This window comes from Chiloscyllium punctatum, chromosome 7 (genome assembly GCF_047496795.1).
Source record: "Chiloscyllium punctatum isolate Juve2018m chromosome 7, sChiPun1.3, whole genome shotgun sequence".
Classification (NCBI taxonomy): Eukaryota; Metazoa; Chordata; class Chondrichthyes; order Orectolobiformes; family Hemiscylliidae; genus Chiloscyllium; species Chiloscyllium punctatum.
This window is the reverse complement of record NC_092745.1, coordinates 46,623,372-46,643,982: the sequence shown is the minus strand read 5'-3', so window position 1 is coordinate 46,643,982 and position 20,611 is coordinate 46,623,372. Positions and strand designations below refer to the sequence as shown.

General features: G+C 42.4%; 1 protein-coding gene across 1 annotated transcript in view; it reads left to right on the top strand.

Annotated features, from left to right (window-relative positions):
• The window catches only part of astn1 (astrotactin 1), a 2,276,897-nt gene extending 2,256,647 nt beyond the window's left edge, over nucleotides 1-20,250 (top strand). Inside the window, exons 22-23 of the mRNA XM_072573509.1 lie at nucleotides 4,729-4,912; nucleotides 13,181-20,250. Coding sequence (XP_072429610.1) covers nucleotides 4,729-4,912; nucleotides 13,181-13,418 — 422 coding nt within the window. The 3' untranslated portion in view covers nucleotides 13,419-20,250. The remainder of the gene's footprint in view (nucleotides 1-4,728; nucleotides 4,913-13,180) is intronic.
• The last annotated feature ends 361 nt before the right edge of the window (nucleotides 20,251-20,611 follow it).

Below are 20,611 nucleotides of genomic sequence, written 5' to 3'. Positions count from 1 at the left end.
TTTGAAGCTGTGCCTTTTGGTTTTAGATTTCCCCACAAGGGGAAACATCCCCTTCGCACCTTTCAAATCTTAAAGGAAGCTACCCAGAGAGATCCAGCAGAGCCCAGGCAGCCAATAAAAGGGATATCATCAAACAAGCTAAGCTGACAATCACATTAAACTCTTCTCACTGACAAAACCAGACAGTAAAATGCACTTGTTTTCCTTCACTTGTAAATGATTAAAAACATATGAACAGGAGGAGGCCCTACTCAGCCCCTCCAATCTATTTTGTTGTTCACTGAGATCATGGCTGAATTGTGACCTAGCTGCATTTATCTTCTCAGACCTTTTGATTGATTTTTTTTGTTATTTAATCACATATTTAAATTTCACACTTCATCAAGCATCACATTGTTAGTTGTGGAAGATATTACAAACTTCTCCCAACTTTTATAAATGCAGAAGCAGTTTCAATTTCCCTCCATGTTTCTAATTTTTTTTAGAAACAGCAGGTTTAATTTTGAGCCTGTAATCACTGTCCTGACACTCCCCAGCCATTGAAAATCATCTCTCTGCATCTGCTCTGACTGCTGCCCTTAATATTTTGAAAACGTTGATTAAATCACTACAGATTATTCTCAAAACCACAGAATATTGTACAACCACTCCTCATGATTTAAACCTTGACAGGCTGAAGACAGAATTTCTTGTGGGATCAACTCATTGTCGCAATCCCCTCTCTGTCTTGAGACAGACGCTGTGAACTCCGGAGTAGATATGTAGTGAGTGAGTGCTGAGAGAATGAGTGAGATGCACTCTGATCCAAACCATGAGTTGATACCTGTTCCTGTGTGCAGCATTACAATAAGAGGTACCAGTGCACACCAAAGTGCAGAGCTGTACTATAAATGGCTTGGAGATACGCCATGATGTTGCAGTGAGGGTGGTATGCCAAGATCAGTGGATGGGGCGTGCTGCAGTCACTGCCCATAGAGCATGCCCTGAGGTGTTGGCACCTGCTGGTCAAGATGGGGGTCTAAAAGATCAAACTGGAGTTGCCAGGTACCCAGTCTGAATTTCGTGTTAGGAATTCCCAGCATCTGGATTCCATTGGTAAATGAGGGGATGAGAAACTAAATATTAATGATGTGAGATTGGGTAATAATGAGAAGTTAGTGCATCCTAATAAACCTCTCAGTGCCCATTGGTGAGAATCTCATCTCACCATTCGACACTCAGTTAGAAAATGAGGGTTTTCATTCTCAGTTTCCAGAAGCCGCTCGCTGGCCATCTCATACCTCTTTGTTTTCTTTTTCGCCTTTGTCCCAGATGTTAGGGTCTGGGAGGATTCCTCATTTTACCTTCCATCCCTTCATCAAAGTGATTTATATAAATTGAGGCCCTGGTGCACATCACTTGTTACATCCTGAAAAAGACCCAGTTACACCGACTGTATGCTTCTGTTAACCAGCTAACCTTCCATGATCTACAGTATTAGCAATAATAAAAAAAGGAATGATTCTGGCCTCTTGATTTTAATTTCTCCATAATTCATTATGGAGTTGAAGTAAATGAAGTATACAGTGAATGGCAGGACCCTTAAGAGCATTGGTGCACCGACAGACTATGGGGTACAAGTCCATAGCTTTCTGAACATGTCAACACAAGGTGATACAATAGTAAAGAAGGTATATGACATGCTTGCCTTCATCAGTTGAGCATAAAAGTTGGCAAGACACTTTGCACCTGTTTAAAACTCAAGCTGGGCTATATTTAGAATATTGTATGTGCAGATCTGGCCAGCACACTGTAGGAATGATGTGGAGGCTTTGGAGAGGGTCCCAGCAAGGTCTACCAAGATGTTGCCTGGATTGGAGTGCATTAGCTGTAACAATCGGATTGTTTTCACTAGAGTGTTGGAGGCTGACGGGCGACCTGATAGAAGTATACAAGAAGTTATGAAGGGCATGGATAGGGTGGATAGTCAGTCTTTTTCCCCCAAAGTGGAAATGTCCGTTACTAAGCAGTAAAGCTTAAAAGTGAGAGGGCAACATTTTAAAGATGTGCAAGGCACGCTTTTTATGCAGAGGATGATTTGTGCCTGGAATGTGCTGCCAGGGGAAGTGGTCGAAGCAGGTGTAAAAACAACGTTTAAGAGACTTTAGACAAGACATGAACAGGGAGGAACAGAGGAATATGGACCATTGCAGGCAGATGGGATTAGTACAGAATGGCACTGTAGTTGACACAGACATAGTGAGCTGAAGGGTCTGTTCCTCTTCTGTACTGTTCTAAGTTTTATGCTGTGACTTTCAGGACTCTGAAACAAAGCTGGAATGTGAGTTTTGCTGAGTGATCATTCTTCAGCCAACACTGACTGAATGATCTCCATCTGTGTTGCACATTTTTGAGGTGTTTCTGTGTGTGCTTTCATCTGACAAGACTCTGAGCTCTGGCATTCCCTCCCTAATGCTCTCTGCCTCTTGATCTCTCTTTCCTCGATCAGCCACTCCTGATAAAACATATGGGGAAGAGAGAAGGATTATGAGAGTTGCACTGATAGAGTTAGATAAGGAAAGGTGGAAGAATAAACACAATTATTGGACCAAATGGACTGTTGCTGTACTGTAGAATCTATTTAATTACATGTCATCACTGTTTGTATCTGACTTCCTGTTCCCTGTGTGACACTGTCCATTTAATTATTGGTATCCTATATTGTACTGAAGATATTTACCCCCAGTTACACTTTTATCCCCCCAATGATCAAGACTTACCCCTTTTAATAAGGAAGCCTGGGGGTTATAAGTAAGAAACCTGTAAAAGTGTTGTCTGTGGAACTGTATTATGTGTTGCTGCACAGCTTGACTCTCCTTGAGGTGAGCACTGAATAAATAGCCTTAACCCAGCAAAGGTTTTGCTTTGAGGAATTGATTACTATTGTATATGACAGGTAACTGAAGAAGAAATAGCGATAGAATGATGAAGTACTCACTTCCCCTTTCACTCTGATAGATGGAATAATAAAGATGCTGCTCACTAAACACAGACTTCAAAGGAAAATTGGCTGGCTCTAGTGTCTGGCTGATCTAGCTGACCTGCTGGGCCAGCTCCAAAAATTTAAACATACCACTGTTTTGCTGCGGTTTGCAAAATTCCTGTGTGTGTGTGTGTGTGTGTGTGTGTGTGTGTGTGTGTGAGACTAGATGTCCTACCTAGTCACATGACTTGGAATCTGTATCCTGGTGATCGGCTTCTAGGAATTCCAGATCCCCTCTGGTTAAAAGAAATCCATTGATCCCAGCTGATGCAATGCTTACTTCCCATACCAGTTGGTCCCTGTCTCTAGTCTTCACACTTTCTTTGGGGTCAATCAATCAGCTGTTACCTTTTTTTGTTGGAGTGAAATATTTTACACAGACTCTTTACTATGTGCAAGACTCCTCGAGCAGTTGATCAGGTATCATGGGATCTTTGACTTGGTGAATCATACTTTAATCGTTGAATCAGACCATTGCATGTTCAAGCCCCACTCCAGAGACTTTCCTATAAACCCCATGTTGCCACTCCAGCATTAGTGCTGCCCTCATGAAGGTACATTGCCCCTGATCAGATCGCCCTCTCAGGTGGACACAGAAGGTCTGACTGTGTCTTTTGAAGAACTGGGAATTATTCTCAGTGTTCTGCCTGATATTTATCCCTCAACTCAGAGCACTGTAGCGGATTATCTAATTGTTATCACATTGCTATTTGAGGAGCTTGCTTTGGCAAATTGCCTGCCGTGTTTCCCACATTACAACACACTTCATTGACTGTAAAACATTTAGGATATCCTGAGGCTGTGAAAAGCATTATATACAATAGATTAGCCAGTCATTTGGGACGTGGTGTGCAAAGATTGGCTGCTACGTTCTAACAGTGACTGCTGCTCAAAACTACTCCATTGGTTCTCCCTCACTTTTGGACATCCTAAAAATGTAGATACCAACAAACTTATTTTTCTTGTTCTAGATGTGAGCCCTCCCTCCCATCCTCGCTCCCTACCTCTTTTCCTTCCTCCCCTCCTTCCCAATCTCCATTTCTCCTTCCCTCCCTGTTCTTTCATTTCTTCCTACCTCACTCCCTCCTTCCATCCCTCCTCTTCTTTCATCCTTCCTTCAGTCTCCCTCTCCCTCCCTCAGCCACCTTCTTGTCTGTAGCTGAGTAAAGCCTTTTCAAGTTAGCTGTCACTGAAATGCATCAGCCCTCGATTTGCAGCAATAAATTCCACTTGCCTCAGGTGGGAATATGGGGGAAGGGCCAAGTTTGAGGGGAATGTGGTTTCCCTCCAATGGACCTCCTTGTCCACATTCCTTTGTGGAGTGTGCCTGCACCACTACGGGTACAATACTGCTGCAAGCAGAGGGTGGCCGTTAAGTGACTATTATTTAGATGCTTGAGGGGCTTAGTAGGCCCCAGAGCAGGCAAACCCCACCCCCATTCAGTCAATACTGGAGGATACATGGTAGGAAGACTACCCACTTGACTTCATAGCCCCCACCCTCTTCCCCGGCCGCCCCCCCCCACTTCAAACCTGCCAGTCGGGTGGATGGTGGGGGCTATATATGGACCTATCAAATTGTTTTGTCATCTTGACCATCTCCATTATTTCATCAGTGTATCACCCACCACCAAGGCGGAATGAGGCAGTTTGAATGGATTCTGACACCTCTTTGATCTGAAACTGATCTACTCTGATTTCTCTAGAAATTGCTGACAAAATCTACAACCTGTTCAATGGCTACACGAGCGGAAAGGAGCAACAGACCGCCTACAATACCCTGATGGATCTGGGCCCGTCCACCCTGCACCGAGTGTATTACCATTACAATCAGGACTATGAGCACTTTGGAGAATTCACGTGGCGCTGTGAGGATGAATTGGGCCCAAGGTATGTGTACTTGCGCCAGCTCCAAGCTGGTCCAAGAAGTCAGTCATGGTCTGCTTTCCCTCCTCCCTCACGCTTATTCCTTCACTCATTTCTAAAGATAAAACAAATGGAAAAATAACAGGATGATCCAGTCCACCCTTCGATTCGCAGCATGAGAGAGAGAGAGAGAAAACACACTTGATGTTAAATACGATTACCAGATGGTAATCGTTAGCCACAGTGAGCTTTACAAATACCTTCACCTAATAAGCAACAGGACCCAAGACGCTTTTCACCTGGGATTTGGGAAGGGTTAGATCACGCTAACAAAGTGATTGGCTTGCATGGAGAGTGATCCCTCACATGCGAATGAAATGGGTCATGCATTTTTTCACAAACATCAATAATAGGCTCTTCAAATAGGAACACAATATAGTTAACCATATAGATTCTATTAGAGGAAGAGCAATTAATTCTACATGAAGCACATGACATATCAGGCTTAGACTTAACTGTATTGACTACACTCTGTGAGCAGGTTGCCCTGTTTTAGTATCGCTTCAGGCTTCTCTTAATGCCATACTGAGTAGTTAGATTTGTGAGGAATGAAGTCAATGAAAAATGGAATTTATGTGTACTGTCTGTCAGCTTGTTATTGCCGGTTTTGCATTGACACCAAGAAGAATTTCCCTCCTGCCCTTAGAAGGAAAATAAAAAAAGCCCAGGCTAACTTCTTTACCAGGTGACACTGGTCAGTTAGAAGGAGATGGCAATGAGAGGTTGGATTATTGACCCAGTAGAATGGAGAAACCCTGGATAAAACTTAAATTCCTACCTCCAATGTCCCCAAGGTTTTGACCTCCAGAATTGAGTTACGTGCTAATGTTGAAGTACCAGACTAATTCCACGGAAACTGTGGAGGCACAGTTGGATTGGGATGGAGGCAAAAGGACAGGTATTATCTTCTCATTTGCATTTTGGTTTTTATTGTCAAAGGTTGTTCACCGGCCTCTTTACTTTTAGATTGGTACATACCAGAAGAAAGAGAGCAAAGTCATATCTGAGGAAAACATTTAGCAGGTATAGCAGGTACCTGTGTTGCAGGCATCAATAAAAGCAGAGCATTTGAAAACACAGTGTAAAAATTCCAGATTAATTATTCTTACCCATGTGGAAAATCAGGAATTTCTTGAGCTGCTGTCACCTTTGATTATTTACAAGCATCAATGTTTCTGGAAAAGGTCTGTACATATTGAGAACTGTGTGTAACTTGGAGCCCTGCTGGATTTTCTCAGAAATCAAGTGTCCTTTTAATTTGTGATTGCTAACAACTCCAAAGAATTCCTTGGGCAGACCTTTGTTTTTAAATTCTGCGTTGTGTATCCAAGATTTGAAAGAAAAAGTCATAACGTCAACAAACTATATGGAATGACTTTATTGTATTGCGACAGTGACTCGACCACTGAAGTGGGCTTGGCTAAATGCATGTTATCATGAAATGGGCTTTGTCAGTGATCCACCAGTACCTGAGTGTACTCACTTGGAAGTCCTTCGGCGATGTGAGGGTACGAGGGGTTTAAGAGGTGTATTTTGCCTTTTTTTTTAATGAAGGGAGGTTAAGATCAGAGATGCCCATCAGTCTGCTTCAAAGCCCATAACGTAAACAGCTTGTAAGGCCTTGGGTATTTTTATTACTAAGGTTGGAACAGTATGAGCAACCTGAATATCAAGCTCTTACAGAACCAGGATTTTTAGTTTTTCAGTTGCTGTTGCTGGGGTCTTGAAGCTGCAGTACATCTCTCCCTGCCAATCTCCCTCTCCCTCAGTTTTCTCATGAAGCTTTTCCTCCTGGACCAGGGAATTGCATGTAGGACAATGTATTTTACTGAATGTGCCTTTTGCCAAGGGTGTGTTTATGGGACGTTACTATTTTGGAACAATTAATTAATAGTGAATATATCTATTAGTTAGTTAAGCATTTTGATTGAGTTACATTTAAGCCAATTCTTTTCTTTTTATTTCGTCTGTATTTTAATGGCATTGTAAGAAAAAAGTGTCTTTTGCCTAATGTCGAGTCGTTGACCAATCAAATTGCATCTGGAATGCAACATCTTACTTTTGAAATAAGAAACGGTTAGGCTATCTTCTTAGTATGTTTTGAGGGGATTTGGTCTGGTCCATAACTGTTCCTGTCCTGAAGAGACCTTTGGTCAGTACATATTTTTCAGTAGTTGTCCCAGTTTATTTGGTAACATCCTGCTAACACTCACTCTACCCCTGTCCCAGCGTCTTTCTGACAAACAAATCGCTAACCAGTGAGATAGCTACGTACTAGTTAGGTGAGTGGTTCTGGAGGATGGGTGAGGGCATGGCTTGCTACAGAGGTGGCAAGTGTGGGATGAAAGGGCTGGGAAGAGGCATAGGGTGGTGACTAGAGAGCCTAACAACTTCTTTACAAAAACAGGGATAACATCCCATTGAACTGCGCATTCCCATCTTGGCATTCACCTGCCCCATTAGCTGTTTTAGGATCAGCAAGTCCCACTGGATTCCAGCCAAAGATCACGCATTGAAGCAGTAAGGCCATCAGAAGTAGGAACTGGAGTAGGCCATTTGACTCCTTGAGCCTACTCTGCCGTTCCACAGGATCATGGCTGATCCAGCATTCTTCATGTCCACCTTCCTGCCTTTTCCCCTTGATTCTCCGACTGACCAAGAATCTATCTATCTCCCCCTTAAATATGAAGGAAGGACTTAGCCTCCACAGCTGTTTGTTATCAAGATTTCCAAAAACTCTCAACCCTCTGAGGGAAGAAATTCCTCCTTATTTCAGTCTTAACTTGTTGCTTTAAATACCCCACTTTGGTATATCCCCAAACCATCTGGGTGGATCATGAGAGAGATTAGGAGAGACGACGACCCAAGGGCATAGCTTTAGAGTAAAGGGAAGACCATTTAGAACAGAAATAAGGAGAAACTTCTTCAGCCAGAGAGTGGGGAATCTCTGGAATTCACTGCCACAGAAGGCTTTGGAGGCCAGATCACTGAGTATATTTTAAGATAAAGGTAAATATCAAGGGTTACAGGGAGGAAGCAGGAGAATGGAGTTGAGAAACTTATCAGCCATGATTGAATGGCACAGCAGACTCGATGGGCTGAATGGCCTAATTTCTGCTCCTGTGTCTTATGGTCTTATGATTTTTTTTTAAACTGCACACTGAATGTGATCATCAGTTGATTGACAGCATGTGCAAAGTGATTCGGACATTGATCCAGTCACATCAGTGAAGCAACCACCCAAAACATGACGAGTGCAAAATCATTGCGTGTGTTCACAGTTGGTGCCCCTACTATTCGCAATTTGTCACTTACTGTTTTACTGTCACGTTGGTAAAAGGCAAGTAAAAATGCAGTTACCACCATTTTGTTTGGCCATTAGGTGGGTAGTGATCAGTCAACAGCATCAATGGAAGTTGGGAGTTTTCTGTAATAACATAAGTTGCCTGTTTACCTTGCTGTTTGTTGCGAAGTGCACCTCACCACAATAATTTGCTGGTGGAGCAATAGCATGTGTTGGGCATATAACATTGTGAAGATTATGTTAGGCCAGTAAAATAAGACTTTTAAACATGCTGAGGGTGTAACGATTAAACGTACAGAACTTCTGTTTCTTTGCTACCCGATCAATGAATTTATTGCCTTTGTTGTGGGTCTGGCTTCGTTGTTTGTGATAAATATATCAGTAATATTTGTTATATATTTCATGAAACAGGGTGTGAACACAGCCAAACAAAAATGTTCTGAATTCCTGAATAAAATCTTTTTGGGATGAAAGAAGTGTGAGTGCCTGGGAAGGGCATATGTAAGTCTGAGGGCACAGGTCAGTATTGAACAGCGTCATGAGAACTCTGGTGGTGCCATGGTAAAGCCCCCATCTCTAGGCCAGAGGGTCCATGTTCAAGTCCCACTTGTCCCAGATGTGACGGTCAGTTTTTGAAAAAACGTGTAGCACAGTGTCATGTTGCTGAACAACAGAAATGTTTGAGTCGGTCTTCCTTTGTACGTTACTAACATAGAATGTCTGCACTTTGAGAGTGTGGTAGGTGTTTGGGGATTAAATTCAGTCGTGCACACCACAGCCTAACAGAAAAACACATTTGGATGGCGCTATTGCTTTCATGGGAAAAATTGGCATCATTGTTATGAAATCCGGAAGTCTTGTGGTGCAGTGGGCAGTACCCCTGTCTCTGAGCCAGGAGCTTTGGATTCAAATCCCAGCACCAGATGACCAGAGGAGGTAGATTTATAATGAGGTTGACAGGTTTTGAGTATCAACGTTCTTCCACGTACATCAATGACGGGCAGTAAGAGACATCTGGTCAGTCATGTGAAGACACTGGAGCTCCTATCACCACTTGTCATAGCTAAAGGCATTAAAAGTGTGTTCTGTCAGATCAAGTCCTTTTTTTTTGCTTCGACGTGCAAAGTCCTCGACACTGATTCAGCTTCCTCAGAGCTAGCTCTCAGTTTATATCTGTCAGCCAGGGCTCCCTGATTGAACCAGATTAGCAGCCCCAATCAGGTAACTCATATTCTATGAGGTCCACCTGACTAACCTCATTACAGTCACTATGGGTCATGAGGGAGGTTGGATCAGCTCAGGTGGTTGGATGATCATCTGATCGGGATAGCACACAGTGAGGTGGTTTTGGAACCCACCTTGTTGCCCTACACCTTAATCTTGGTGCTGTGGGCCAGATATACCTTTGGCCAGAGAACTGGAGAAAGCTATTGTGGAATGTTGTCCTTTGTAAACTAATTCCTGCTTGCATTTTCCAAAGTCCTAGCCTCCTGAGTTTCTGCGATGCATTAACTTCTCCAAAATGAACTTTGCAGCAAATTTTCAACAAGCCAAGTTCAATAAGAGAATAGGCAGAGTTGGTCAAAGTGGCGAGTTTGAACAGTCTGAGAGATCCTTCTTGAGTGATTGAGAAGCTGTCGAGTAACCTGAAGATTTAACAGTGTGGCAACAGTTGCTAATTTCGGACGTCATAGAATTTTCCTGCAAATCAATAAAGCAGTGGAAAAGGAAACTCGCTGCAAATAAAAAAAAAATACAAACCACCCCAGGGCAAGTGCTGATTTTTTTTGGGCAAGATGTTGGCAAGGTGCCAAGTCCTATTTAGAAATCCAGATTTGTTTGTCTCTCTTTCATTGTGAATATAAAAGGTCTTTGGAGCTCCGTCAGAAAGTTGCAGCTTCAATCTCACATGACGACTCTTTCTTGGCTGATATTCCAACACGGGACTCGGATGTGTAATCTTTAGGGAGGAAACAAGTCAAGCTAATCCCCCCAGTTTGCTTGTTTAGATGCTGTGAAGTTGCTTTTTGTCCTTGTACATAACATCCACAACCAAAAATACTCATTAACTGGTGGTAGCATATTGCTGGAACAGAACACCTTTTTACATACAAAGCAGCAATCATTGAGTTTGAGCACTAATTCAACACAGAAAGTGCCTGAAAAATGAATACATTTTCCTTCCATTTCATAACTCTTTTACTGCTCCCTCAAAAATTCTAAGTTTCCCCAAGAATAGATTAGCCCTTCCATTCTGGCAGTCTTTCAACACAGTAGTCACATTTCCAAACAAGATTGATCCCACTCTCACTATCAGCCTCCAACGTACCTCTCTCTCTCTCTCTCTCTCTTTCCTCTTCTTTCTCACAGAGCTATCCTTAGTTTTATTTACACCTTCCTCACAGCTGGAGTATTCTGCACAGTTTTGTTCCTGTTATCTGAAGACAGATTAATTGGTACTGGAGGTAGTGCAGAGAAAGTTCCCTGGCTTAATCCTGACTTTCTTCCAAGGCAAGGTTGAATAGGTTGGGTTTGTACTCAGTGAGAGGAGAGTTAGAGAAGACATCTTTGAAGAACAGCAAACTTTGTTTTCACAGGCACTTTCTCAACTGACACTCTTGATAAACTGACAAAAGCTATTGACCTCAAATACTGTGATCTACAGCCATGTTCAACTATTTACGCTGTGATGCATTACATTTGTAATACTTACTGTGTTTTGATTTGAGGAGGTGTGGCGATGTTTTTACATAGACTTTTTTGAGGGATGTTAATGTCTTGAAGTTCTGCTTGGTCAGAGTTTTACTGCAATTCCAAGTACCTTTTGATTATCCGGAATGTTTGACCTTGATTATCCGGAATATTTGATCAACCAGCACATTCACTCTCAGGGGCTTAACAGGAGAGAAGCTCATTTGCAGAAACCATCATCCACGTCTTCCTTGCTTCCAGACTTAACTATTCCAATGTTCTCCGTCTGACCTTTCACCCTCTGTAAACGTGAAACGATCAAAATCCTACTGCCTACATTGTAACTGGGACCAAGTCCTGTTCATACAGCACCCCTATGCTCGCTAAGCTATATTGTGGTATCTGGTCTGACAATGCTACAGTTTAAAAATTCTCATCCTCGATTTTAAAATCACCTCTTCTTCCTATCTTCTCCTGCAACCCTGTGAGATCTCTGTGCTCCTCAAAGGGTTGACCTGATGCATATCCTAAATTTTCATGTTGTATTATGAGCAGAAGTCTTTCAGTTCCCTAGACCCTGAACTCTGGAATTCCCTCCCTCCAATACTCTCTCTCTCTCCTATCTCTCCCCTCCTTCAAGATGTTTCTCAAAGTCTAGCTCTTTGACCTGAATTTTGGTCATCTCCTTATGTGGCTTAAAGTTTGTTTCACAGCACTCCTGTGAAGTGCATTGGGGCATTTAATCATGACACAGATATAAATACAAGTTATTGTCTTGAATACAGCCTGTCGCAGCAATGCGAGTCCTTTTTATTGATAAAGGAAAATGAGCCCAATTTTGTGCAGATTGAAGCGGAACAGATAAATCAGTGTACACGAAATGTTGTTGATCTTTAGTTAGAGGTATGTTCACAGCCTTTGGTAAATATGTTCAGTGATTGCCCGTTGTAAAAATAATAATTACTGTCCATCAAGTCAGGTTTCACTGTGGGATCTGATTTACTCATGTTATCATTACAAATATCAGTATAGCCTGTTCTTGTCCCAAAACTGGTGCTGGTATGTGATGAGGAGAAACCTCTTTTTGCACCACCACCTTTGCAGCCATGTGTTAATTCTCCTGGTCTGTCCACTGCTCTGCATGTATCTCAAACACTAATCCAGATGTTAATACCCTCAATGTCCTGCTTTTCAATTTTTTTCATCAGGACCTCCTTTCTGATCCTCTGCGTATTGATTGTTACAATGTGAGCCAGGACAACTGGTTTTAACCAACACCCACAAATAAACATGCGTGTACACCCCACGCACCCAGGAGAGTCAGTATGTTCTGTTCAGTTCGCTGTGTACTGAGACTCTGCCCCATTGTATACCTTGACTTCACAACTCACCTGAAAGATGATACCTACAATGTTGTAGCTTTTCCCCAGCACACACCAATGTTTAAACACAAATTATTTACTCATGTTTCTGAAGTGGGACTGAACGTTTGGCTTCACAGACAGAGCATTACTCCTGAGCGAAATCTGACCAACTTGTTGTATCATTCATCCTTTTATATTCCATCGACAGTCAATCGACAGTACTGAGTAATGAAAAGTTTAATTTATGTTCTCCATCTCATTTGTCTATCTTAGAACAAGTGCACCCTACAGTTTGAAGTAATTATGTACCATAGTTTTTTTTTCATTTCTAAGTTTGAACATGAACATATTTGTTTAATTTCCAAATGTGGTTAAATCTTTTTCTTCACTGCATGGTGTAAATTCCTAATCTGTGTATGCAATTGAAAGTCAGCCCAAAGTAACTTTTAAAAATAACCTCTCTCATTCTTTCCATCTCATACTTCAATCTCTCCCTTTTACTATTCACTCTCTATTCACCTCCGTGCTCTGTCTTGGTTCTGTCTTCTCTGTCTCTTTTCTCTTGCTCATGCACTTTTCTTATCATTTGTTTCTTCTATCTGTCTCTATCCCTCCTTTTCACCATTAACACATTCTCTTCCCTACTTCATCCCTCTTCTCCCATTCCTCCAACCATTTTGTACTATCTCTTCTGCTCTGTTTCTCTATCATTCATTTCTCCTCTTTCTTTCCCTCTTTCCTTTTATATCCTTTCTCCTACATTCTTTTTTTTCTCTGGTTGTCTCCCTCATCTCTATTTTCCTGACTTACTTCGCTCACTGTCAACTGCTTTCTTTCTCTCTCTCTAACTTTCCCTGTTCACTTCACCTGTAGGAAAGCTGGCCTGATCCTGTCCAAGTTGGAGGAGCTGAGCAGCTGGTGCAGGAGCCTACTGCGAGAGCCCAAGATCATTCTGCGGCGGATTTCCTTGAAGTACCTCTCGTGTCAGTATAGTGAAATGAAGCGTTCAGGAATAAACTGGCAAGACCTGAGCACGGAGGTGAAGAAGATCTGTGACGAGCAGTTCCTGACAGTGCTGTACAATGACTATGGGGAGCACAAGGAGTTCTAACCAAGGAATGCCCTTTTGTGCCCACCCACCACATCCCTCCCACCCACCTACCCCCACCCCTACCCCCATCCCACCTTTGCCAGCTGTGTCATGCGCCATCCACACAGCCCCCTGGGTAAAATGTTGCTTGGCTCCCTGCAGTTGTTTTGTGGAGGTCGTTAAACCCCAGGCTCACTTTTGGTCTGGCTATAAAACTCTGAATCTGTTTGATGTGTCAGCCAAACATGCAGATTGTTTGATTTTTAACTTCTTCACTGGAAGGATTGGAAGGAAGAATGAGACAGCGATAATAATGTTTGTATAACATGTATTCCCAGTGTTGAAGTTGTTCTATCATTGGTGTAGGTTGCAACACACATTGATATCGTTGTTCTGTTCCCTTCATTTGACTATTGTCTTAGATTAGCAGTGTTGTGTTTTGACACACAGTGGTCCTTTCTCAAATCCAAAGCTGCCCAGTCAGCGATATGAAGTTGGGTTTTTGGTTGGCTTTACACATTGGTTGGTTCTAGAGTTTGCCATCCTGATAAATTCTCCCATACTTTGTACCATTCTTGAGAATGGACTGTGTTGCCTGATATCACTCTTTAGAAAGGTGGAGATGACATGGTATTGGGCTAATGAGACAGGGCTTGGTATGGCATCCAGTGTTCCATTGTAGAGGAGGTTATCAGAGCACGTAGTTCCTGATCTGTCAAGAGGTTTAAATATGGCATCTGATACTTTCCAATAGTAAGAGGAAATATAGCTCCCCATATTTGGTTTTGAATTGATGTCCCGCACCGTAAGGGAGAGAAGTAAATTGAAACACTTGATCTTTTGTTGGTCACCTTACATTCTGGGAAATATTCAAGCAGCTCACTGAGAAGTCAAACTGTCTGATCCAGTGGGTGGCCTTCCGCACCCCCTTCCCCCAGCCCCACATGTATACACACACGCACACACAAATGTGCACACACGTGCACAAATAAACATGCAGACACCACCACGCCCATCTATATCTTGGACCACAAATATAACCTTCAATCTCTTCCACCCCCTGCAGCCCATTTTCTGAAACACTCTTTGCCCTCCCCTCCAACAAGAAATGTGAGAACCTGATGGAGCTGCTCTGACACTAAGATTGAGACAATCTGGTCAGTTGCCTGACTTCCTCCAGTCCACTGGGCCAAACATGCTCTTTAACAATACCCCCACTCAAGGGTCTCCCTGGCCTAGCCTGAACTTGCCCTCTTCCCACTGAATAGCTGACTGCACAACTTCTCTCTCAGCAGCCAGCCCCTCCGACTCCACACAAGCTGATACTGGTAAATGCTCTGTCTCCTCCCCCAAATCTACTGTTACCATGCCCCTCCCCCATCTCCTTTCTTGACTCCCTCCATCCTTCCAAAATATTGTACCATCTTCAATCTCCTTTTCTGTTCCAAAGTCCTTGAAAGTGTTATTAGCTCCCAAAACATTCACCTCAGCTCAGTGTTTCAGTTAGATTACACTGTGCTTTCTATTTTTCCCCCAAAAAACACAAATTATGACTGTGTAAATTATTCCTCCTCAGCCTTTTTTGAAGTTTCCGCAGGCTTTCACATAACTTGATCACACCATCTTCTTCCAACACTTGTCCTCCAGCCTCTAGCTTGGTGGAACAGCCTCCTGCCATCCTTAACCAATCTAGGCTGCTGTTCTTCTGATGCAGTTAGCTCTGGGGACCCGTGGGTTTCATCTGTCTCCTATTTCAAGCTGCCTTTGGGAGACCTCATCTCAAAAACACACACTGCAGCACCTCACAAATACCTCACTCTCAATTCCTTCATGTCGCCAATGTTCGGAATGAGACCAACAGAAACGTTCTGCAACTAATTGTTGGGAAGATCTGAGCCATTGGAGTCAACCTTAGCATCAGTTAAAGTCCTCATCCATGTTATGGATGATTCCAAGGTGCTGTCAGCAAGTCTTCCATCATCCACTGTCTAGAAGCCATCCGAAATACTGCCCTTTCTATAGCACCCTACATTTCCCACTCCCACTGATACACACACAGCAGCCTTAAAGAGATGAGTCCTTGCTTTCCAATTCTTCCAATCCACCCTTGGTTTACCCCACTCTACCCCATCCTATCTAGTCCAACAATCCTCTGATATCATTCAGCCTGTTCTGTTGACCCCTTTGGCGACTGTGTCTTCACCTGATGAGGACCTAAAATTTTCAGTTCTCAAATGTTGGAGAGCACTCCGGTGTTGTACCAGGGGTTGGAAAAGGCACTATGACAATGCACATAATTTTTACATGTGCGCACCCTCAAATGGTTCAGTTAATACTTCAGAATTTCTCAATCCAATGGAAAGAAGAGATTACTCAGTGTCAAGAGGGCAAGGAGCAGGAGTAGGCAATTCACCACCTTGAGCTTATTCTGTTATTTAATATGATCATGGCCAATTTAATCTCAGCCTCAACTCCACTTCCCTGCTTGCAATCCATAACCCTTCAGCTCATTTAGGATTACAAAGGGACTTAACCATGTGTAGATGAAAGTTACTGTTCACTAATCTGTTTAACTGGATTTATTCCTGTCGATTCACCATCTCTGAAGATGCAGCAGTGAGTAAATTGGATATATATTACACGGATTGGACCATTCAGGAGAAACAGGTTTAATTTGTACGGTATAAGTGAGATGTACTACAATGCTATCGTTCAGGGAAATTGCGCAGGGTTATCGTGTCACTTGGTCACTTCTCCTGGAAGAGGGTGAACATGGTACTGACTGGGCTATCCTGTAGAAATGGGATCACTGGAGTAGAGTTCCTACTACAGAAGTGACTTAACTCGATCACCAGGCGGGTCGCTCAAGTCAGAAGATTTCCTGGTAAAATTAACCTGAAATACCACCCCTTTCTCCCTGGGGCATGTAAGATAGAGTGGGGTCACTGTAAGCGGTACAGGGTCAGACAAATGGTAAGAAGGGTGGGCTCCATTCTCTTTGACTCTGTGGCAATTGTTTTAGAAGCTGTTAAGCCATGTTGTCCTCATCCATTGCATCTCTTCAACCGTACCCTCCCTGAACCCCTCCATGCCAACGCAATACTATCTCTCCCCATGTCCTGTCTGTAGCCACTCACCAGTATCCACCATGGGCAGACCTCATGGGAAGGAAAAAAAATTCAACTTCTAATACTCTAATTTTGCTGACCCTCCTGCATAATAAATATCTGCCATCATAGAATCTATTCACAAAGCCTTAAAACCTCCTGAAGGAATTTTTATTCCTAATAAAAATAGAGTTCTATCTGGTTATCAAAGACAGATAATCCTTTAATACTTGAACTGTCAGTCAGTCTATGAACCCAGAAAGCCCTGCTGAGACAATTGTAGGTTGTGAAACTCAATTAGAATAAATCCCCTGGTATCTGGCACATACAGGGAATGTGGGGCAGGGGAAGTTGCTGGTTACATGAATGTGCCAATTGCAGGACCACTCAGAAATACCATCAATGAGGTTTGATCAAAAAGAGAGAGAGAAGTGGGGAAAACAAGTAAATTATCTATTCCCAGAGTAATGAAACTTATGTTCATTGATTGTTTTGCATGCAAATTCTGGATAACGGAACAGTAGGGATTTCACTTTATAAAGTAGCTATTTGGTAATGTCAATAGAAAACTTTGTCGAAACAACCCGATCAAATGCCATTATGTTTTTGTTTGTGACCTGAACAGATGGCCTGTCAATCAAAACAGTTAGCAGAAAGTGAGGACTGCAGATGCTGGAGAACAGTCCTGCAGAGATTATTTTAACTCAGTGACAGCTGTAGCCTGTCTTATTTTTAAACTTTAAAGAGCAGAGGAGTTAAAGTCCTCCAGATTGTGACACTTAAACTTTCAAGAGCATTTATCTCCAACTCCATCAACTTGTGGCTCCTACACCACGATTAAGGCCCATGCAACAACTAAAATGGGATCTGTTTGGATGAAGGCACAAATATCAAATGGCTGTCTGAGTTTGCTTTCCATTTGTGCAACTCATGACCCCCAAACCCCCCCCCCACCAACTCCTGGACAAAGAGTGGGACTTGTTAGAAATTAGGGCCATGGGTGCCACTGGGCGTAGTGATCTTAAAGAAGTGCAGCGTCTTCAAAACTCTTTGAAGTTTTGAAGCAAAAATCCAACACACAGTGCAAGCTCCATTTTCAACTCCCATGTTCAGTACCTCATTTGACACTGTCAGTTTGATACTAGCATCCTCTCCAAAACCTGCAGTGATCCACCGGGTGGTGTTCCACATCCTGCTCATGTGTAATTGCAAACATATCTGCACTGATTACTCATATTGAAACAATTCTCCAAGCATTCTTCAGCATGCAGATTAGATTAGATTAGTGGATTCCTCACTCCCATTAAGTCTATTTACAGATAGATAGGTGCATGATCTACAATTAAGTGTTTTAATATTTATTCAGAATAGGCTTTTTTATATGAGATTGCCAATTTTTGAGATTATTGAGGGTATGGTTACTCCAAGGTGTCATGTGGTAGGATTTTACACTGCATTTTGTTTAAACTCGTTAACAGACTGCTAACAATTTATTAAGCATCAGAAAACAAACTAGTAAAAGCTGGTAGTCTGGCTGTTTCTACGAAAGGACTGCATTCCTCAAACCAAAGCTAGCCACAGTACTGAAAATGTCAGCAGGCAGGATAGAGGGCAGGAGACCTTCCACTTGTGTAAAACTGAAATCTATTGCACTTTGTTCATTAAATCATTTGTTTCTATATAAGTCACTGGTAGCCCCCTTGCTCAGACAGTCCAGTGCTTTAATCACCCTTCTCCCATATTCTAGTGTAAACCACACTGAAACGTGCTCTGTGAAGCAGCAACATTTTGTTCGAGCTTTGTTAGTTTACAGGTGCGAAAGCCCAAGTAAGTGTTCCTGCCTACTGTGCTTTCTGGCACTGTGAACAGGACATTAAGAATGTGACAATGTCCATGCTGCTCTTAAACACTTCTTTGCAGGTACATAACCAGTCACCCTAGTTTCTGCCACCTGCATCACTGTCCCATTTACAATGTCAGTCTGTGGTTAGGTTTGAAGTAATATTGGATATCTAACTGCTGTACCTCTTCATATAAACATGCCATTGTCTAGTTTTCCTAAATATATCGATGATTGCAATAGACTTCCCATTTGGCTGGACTTATCTTATTTGGTTCTGACCCCTGCCCTTATTTACCTAATCCATGGTTCTCCCTTCACAGCATCCTCCTTTTCCGTCCAGACCCATTGTAACCCCTTCTTCTCTGTTCTCCTGTCTCCCATCCAAAGAGTTAGCCTGCTACTGGCAGCCACCGCTTGGCTTTGGCCTCCTTATGTGCGTGTGTGTCTTTGATTGATCCCTGGTTTCCTTTGGCACCTGTCCACAAGTCTGTAACCACTTTCTTGATCAGCAGAACTACTGCCCATTCCTTGGCTATGTTGCTTAAGATCTGCGTTACACAGATCAGATGCTAATTTATGATTGAGACTGCTGCCCCCAATCAGGAAAGCTAAACAAGAGGCCAGTGATTGAAGTCCAGGGTGAACCATGGACTTCTCCTAAAGCCTTGATGTTTACAGCCCATGTGTATTTTAACTTGAAGATTAACGTTATGAGTTTAACATTAATAAGACAATCCTGCCAAACATCACTCAGAGAAACAACATTGGCCAGCATCCTTTGACCATCTGTGTTGGGAGTCAAACAGAAGGTGTTGTCCAAGGAAAATTGGTCTGCATGAGGCACCCTTTTCCATGTGTTACATTTTGAATTGTTTCTTAGAAAAATTCTAAGGAATAGTTTCTTCAGCATTCCTGTTTAAAATAAGGAGCTCCACGTCTAAAGCTCCATGCATTTTCCTCCTCATAAATTAAACACAGTGGAAACACAAGAGTGTTGCATCACCTCTGCTGGTGACCACAGTGTGCAGAGCCAAGTCAAACCTTTTTACTGTCATTTCTTCTGTTCAAGCAAGTCCTGTTTTAAAGTAACAACTAGTATTTTAACAACAGGACCCCCTTCGGATATCTCAACCTGCTTGTGTAACCTTTGCATTGTTTAAATAGTCAGATATTCTCTGAACTGCATTAGCCCACAGGACAAGCAGGTACAGAATAGAGTTTGTATACTAGACCTGTGACCCATGTTGCCCACATGCTACTTCTAATGGTTTCAGAAGCTTCTTACTCTGCCAATTCCGAACAAAATCTGTGTTTGCATCTCCTCACAAAAAAAACTAGCAAGTTTAAAATAACTGAGCACACACAACAGGTAACCTCAATATATTTAACCCTCAGTCTGAAATGAGTCAGTGTTTTTCCCCTAACACGGTATTTTTGTTAAGGCAAAGCAATTCTGCAGCGAACATTTTATTTAGTTATTAAGGACTGGTTGTTATTGGTAAGAATGTTAACTATTTAAAGCTGATGTCAATGCACACACAGGCATGCATCAATAAAGCAGTTGGAGGTCTCCTAGTCTTCAAATCCTTGGGTATAATATTTGCACTGCACTAGAGCAAGCTGCAGACTGAATGCTTTCGTCGATCAGGTGAGTTGTGACTATCTTAAATGTGCAATGGCCGTTTTAAACTTAGGTGTGAGCAAATGTGTTTGAGATTTACACTCTGATGAAGAGTGGTTTTAAAATGAAATGTAGTCGTTTGTACTCTGAGTTTTGATAATGCAGGTTTGCAGTGTTATATGTGCTGATGTTAAATGAGAGCTGTGATCTAGTAATGTGCACACATTTTGGTCATTGTTTCCCTGAATCCACTGGCTGTTAAACATAAAATATTGATTCTGAGATTGTGTGGTTCCTGATTTATCGCATGTTGTGATTTAGGCTGTGCTGCAACTTGCATCAATGCTGTATTATCTCCAGTAGCGCCTCCAACTGAAAGCTCAGTGACACTCAGTATTGTGACATGATGAACTTGGAACAGTTAAGGTGAAGAGACTTGAATGAGAGACTCGTGGTGAGCTAAAGCTCGGGAATACTTGTTCATTTTCTTTCTGTACTAACAGCAGTTAATGATGAGATTTCTCACACTGTAAAGTCCACGCTCCAAGAGCTGATGGCCTTTGTTGGCAGGGAACATGAATTCATCATAAAAATGATAATTGACACTAGGTGGCACTGTGGGACCTCGATTCAAATCTGGCTC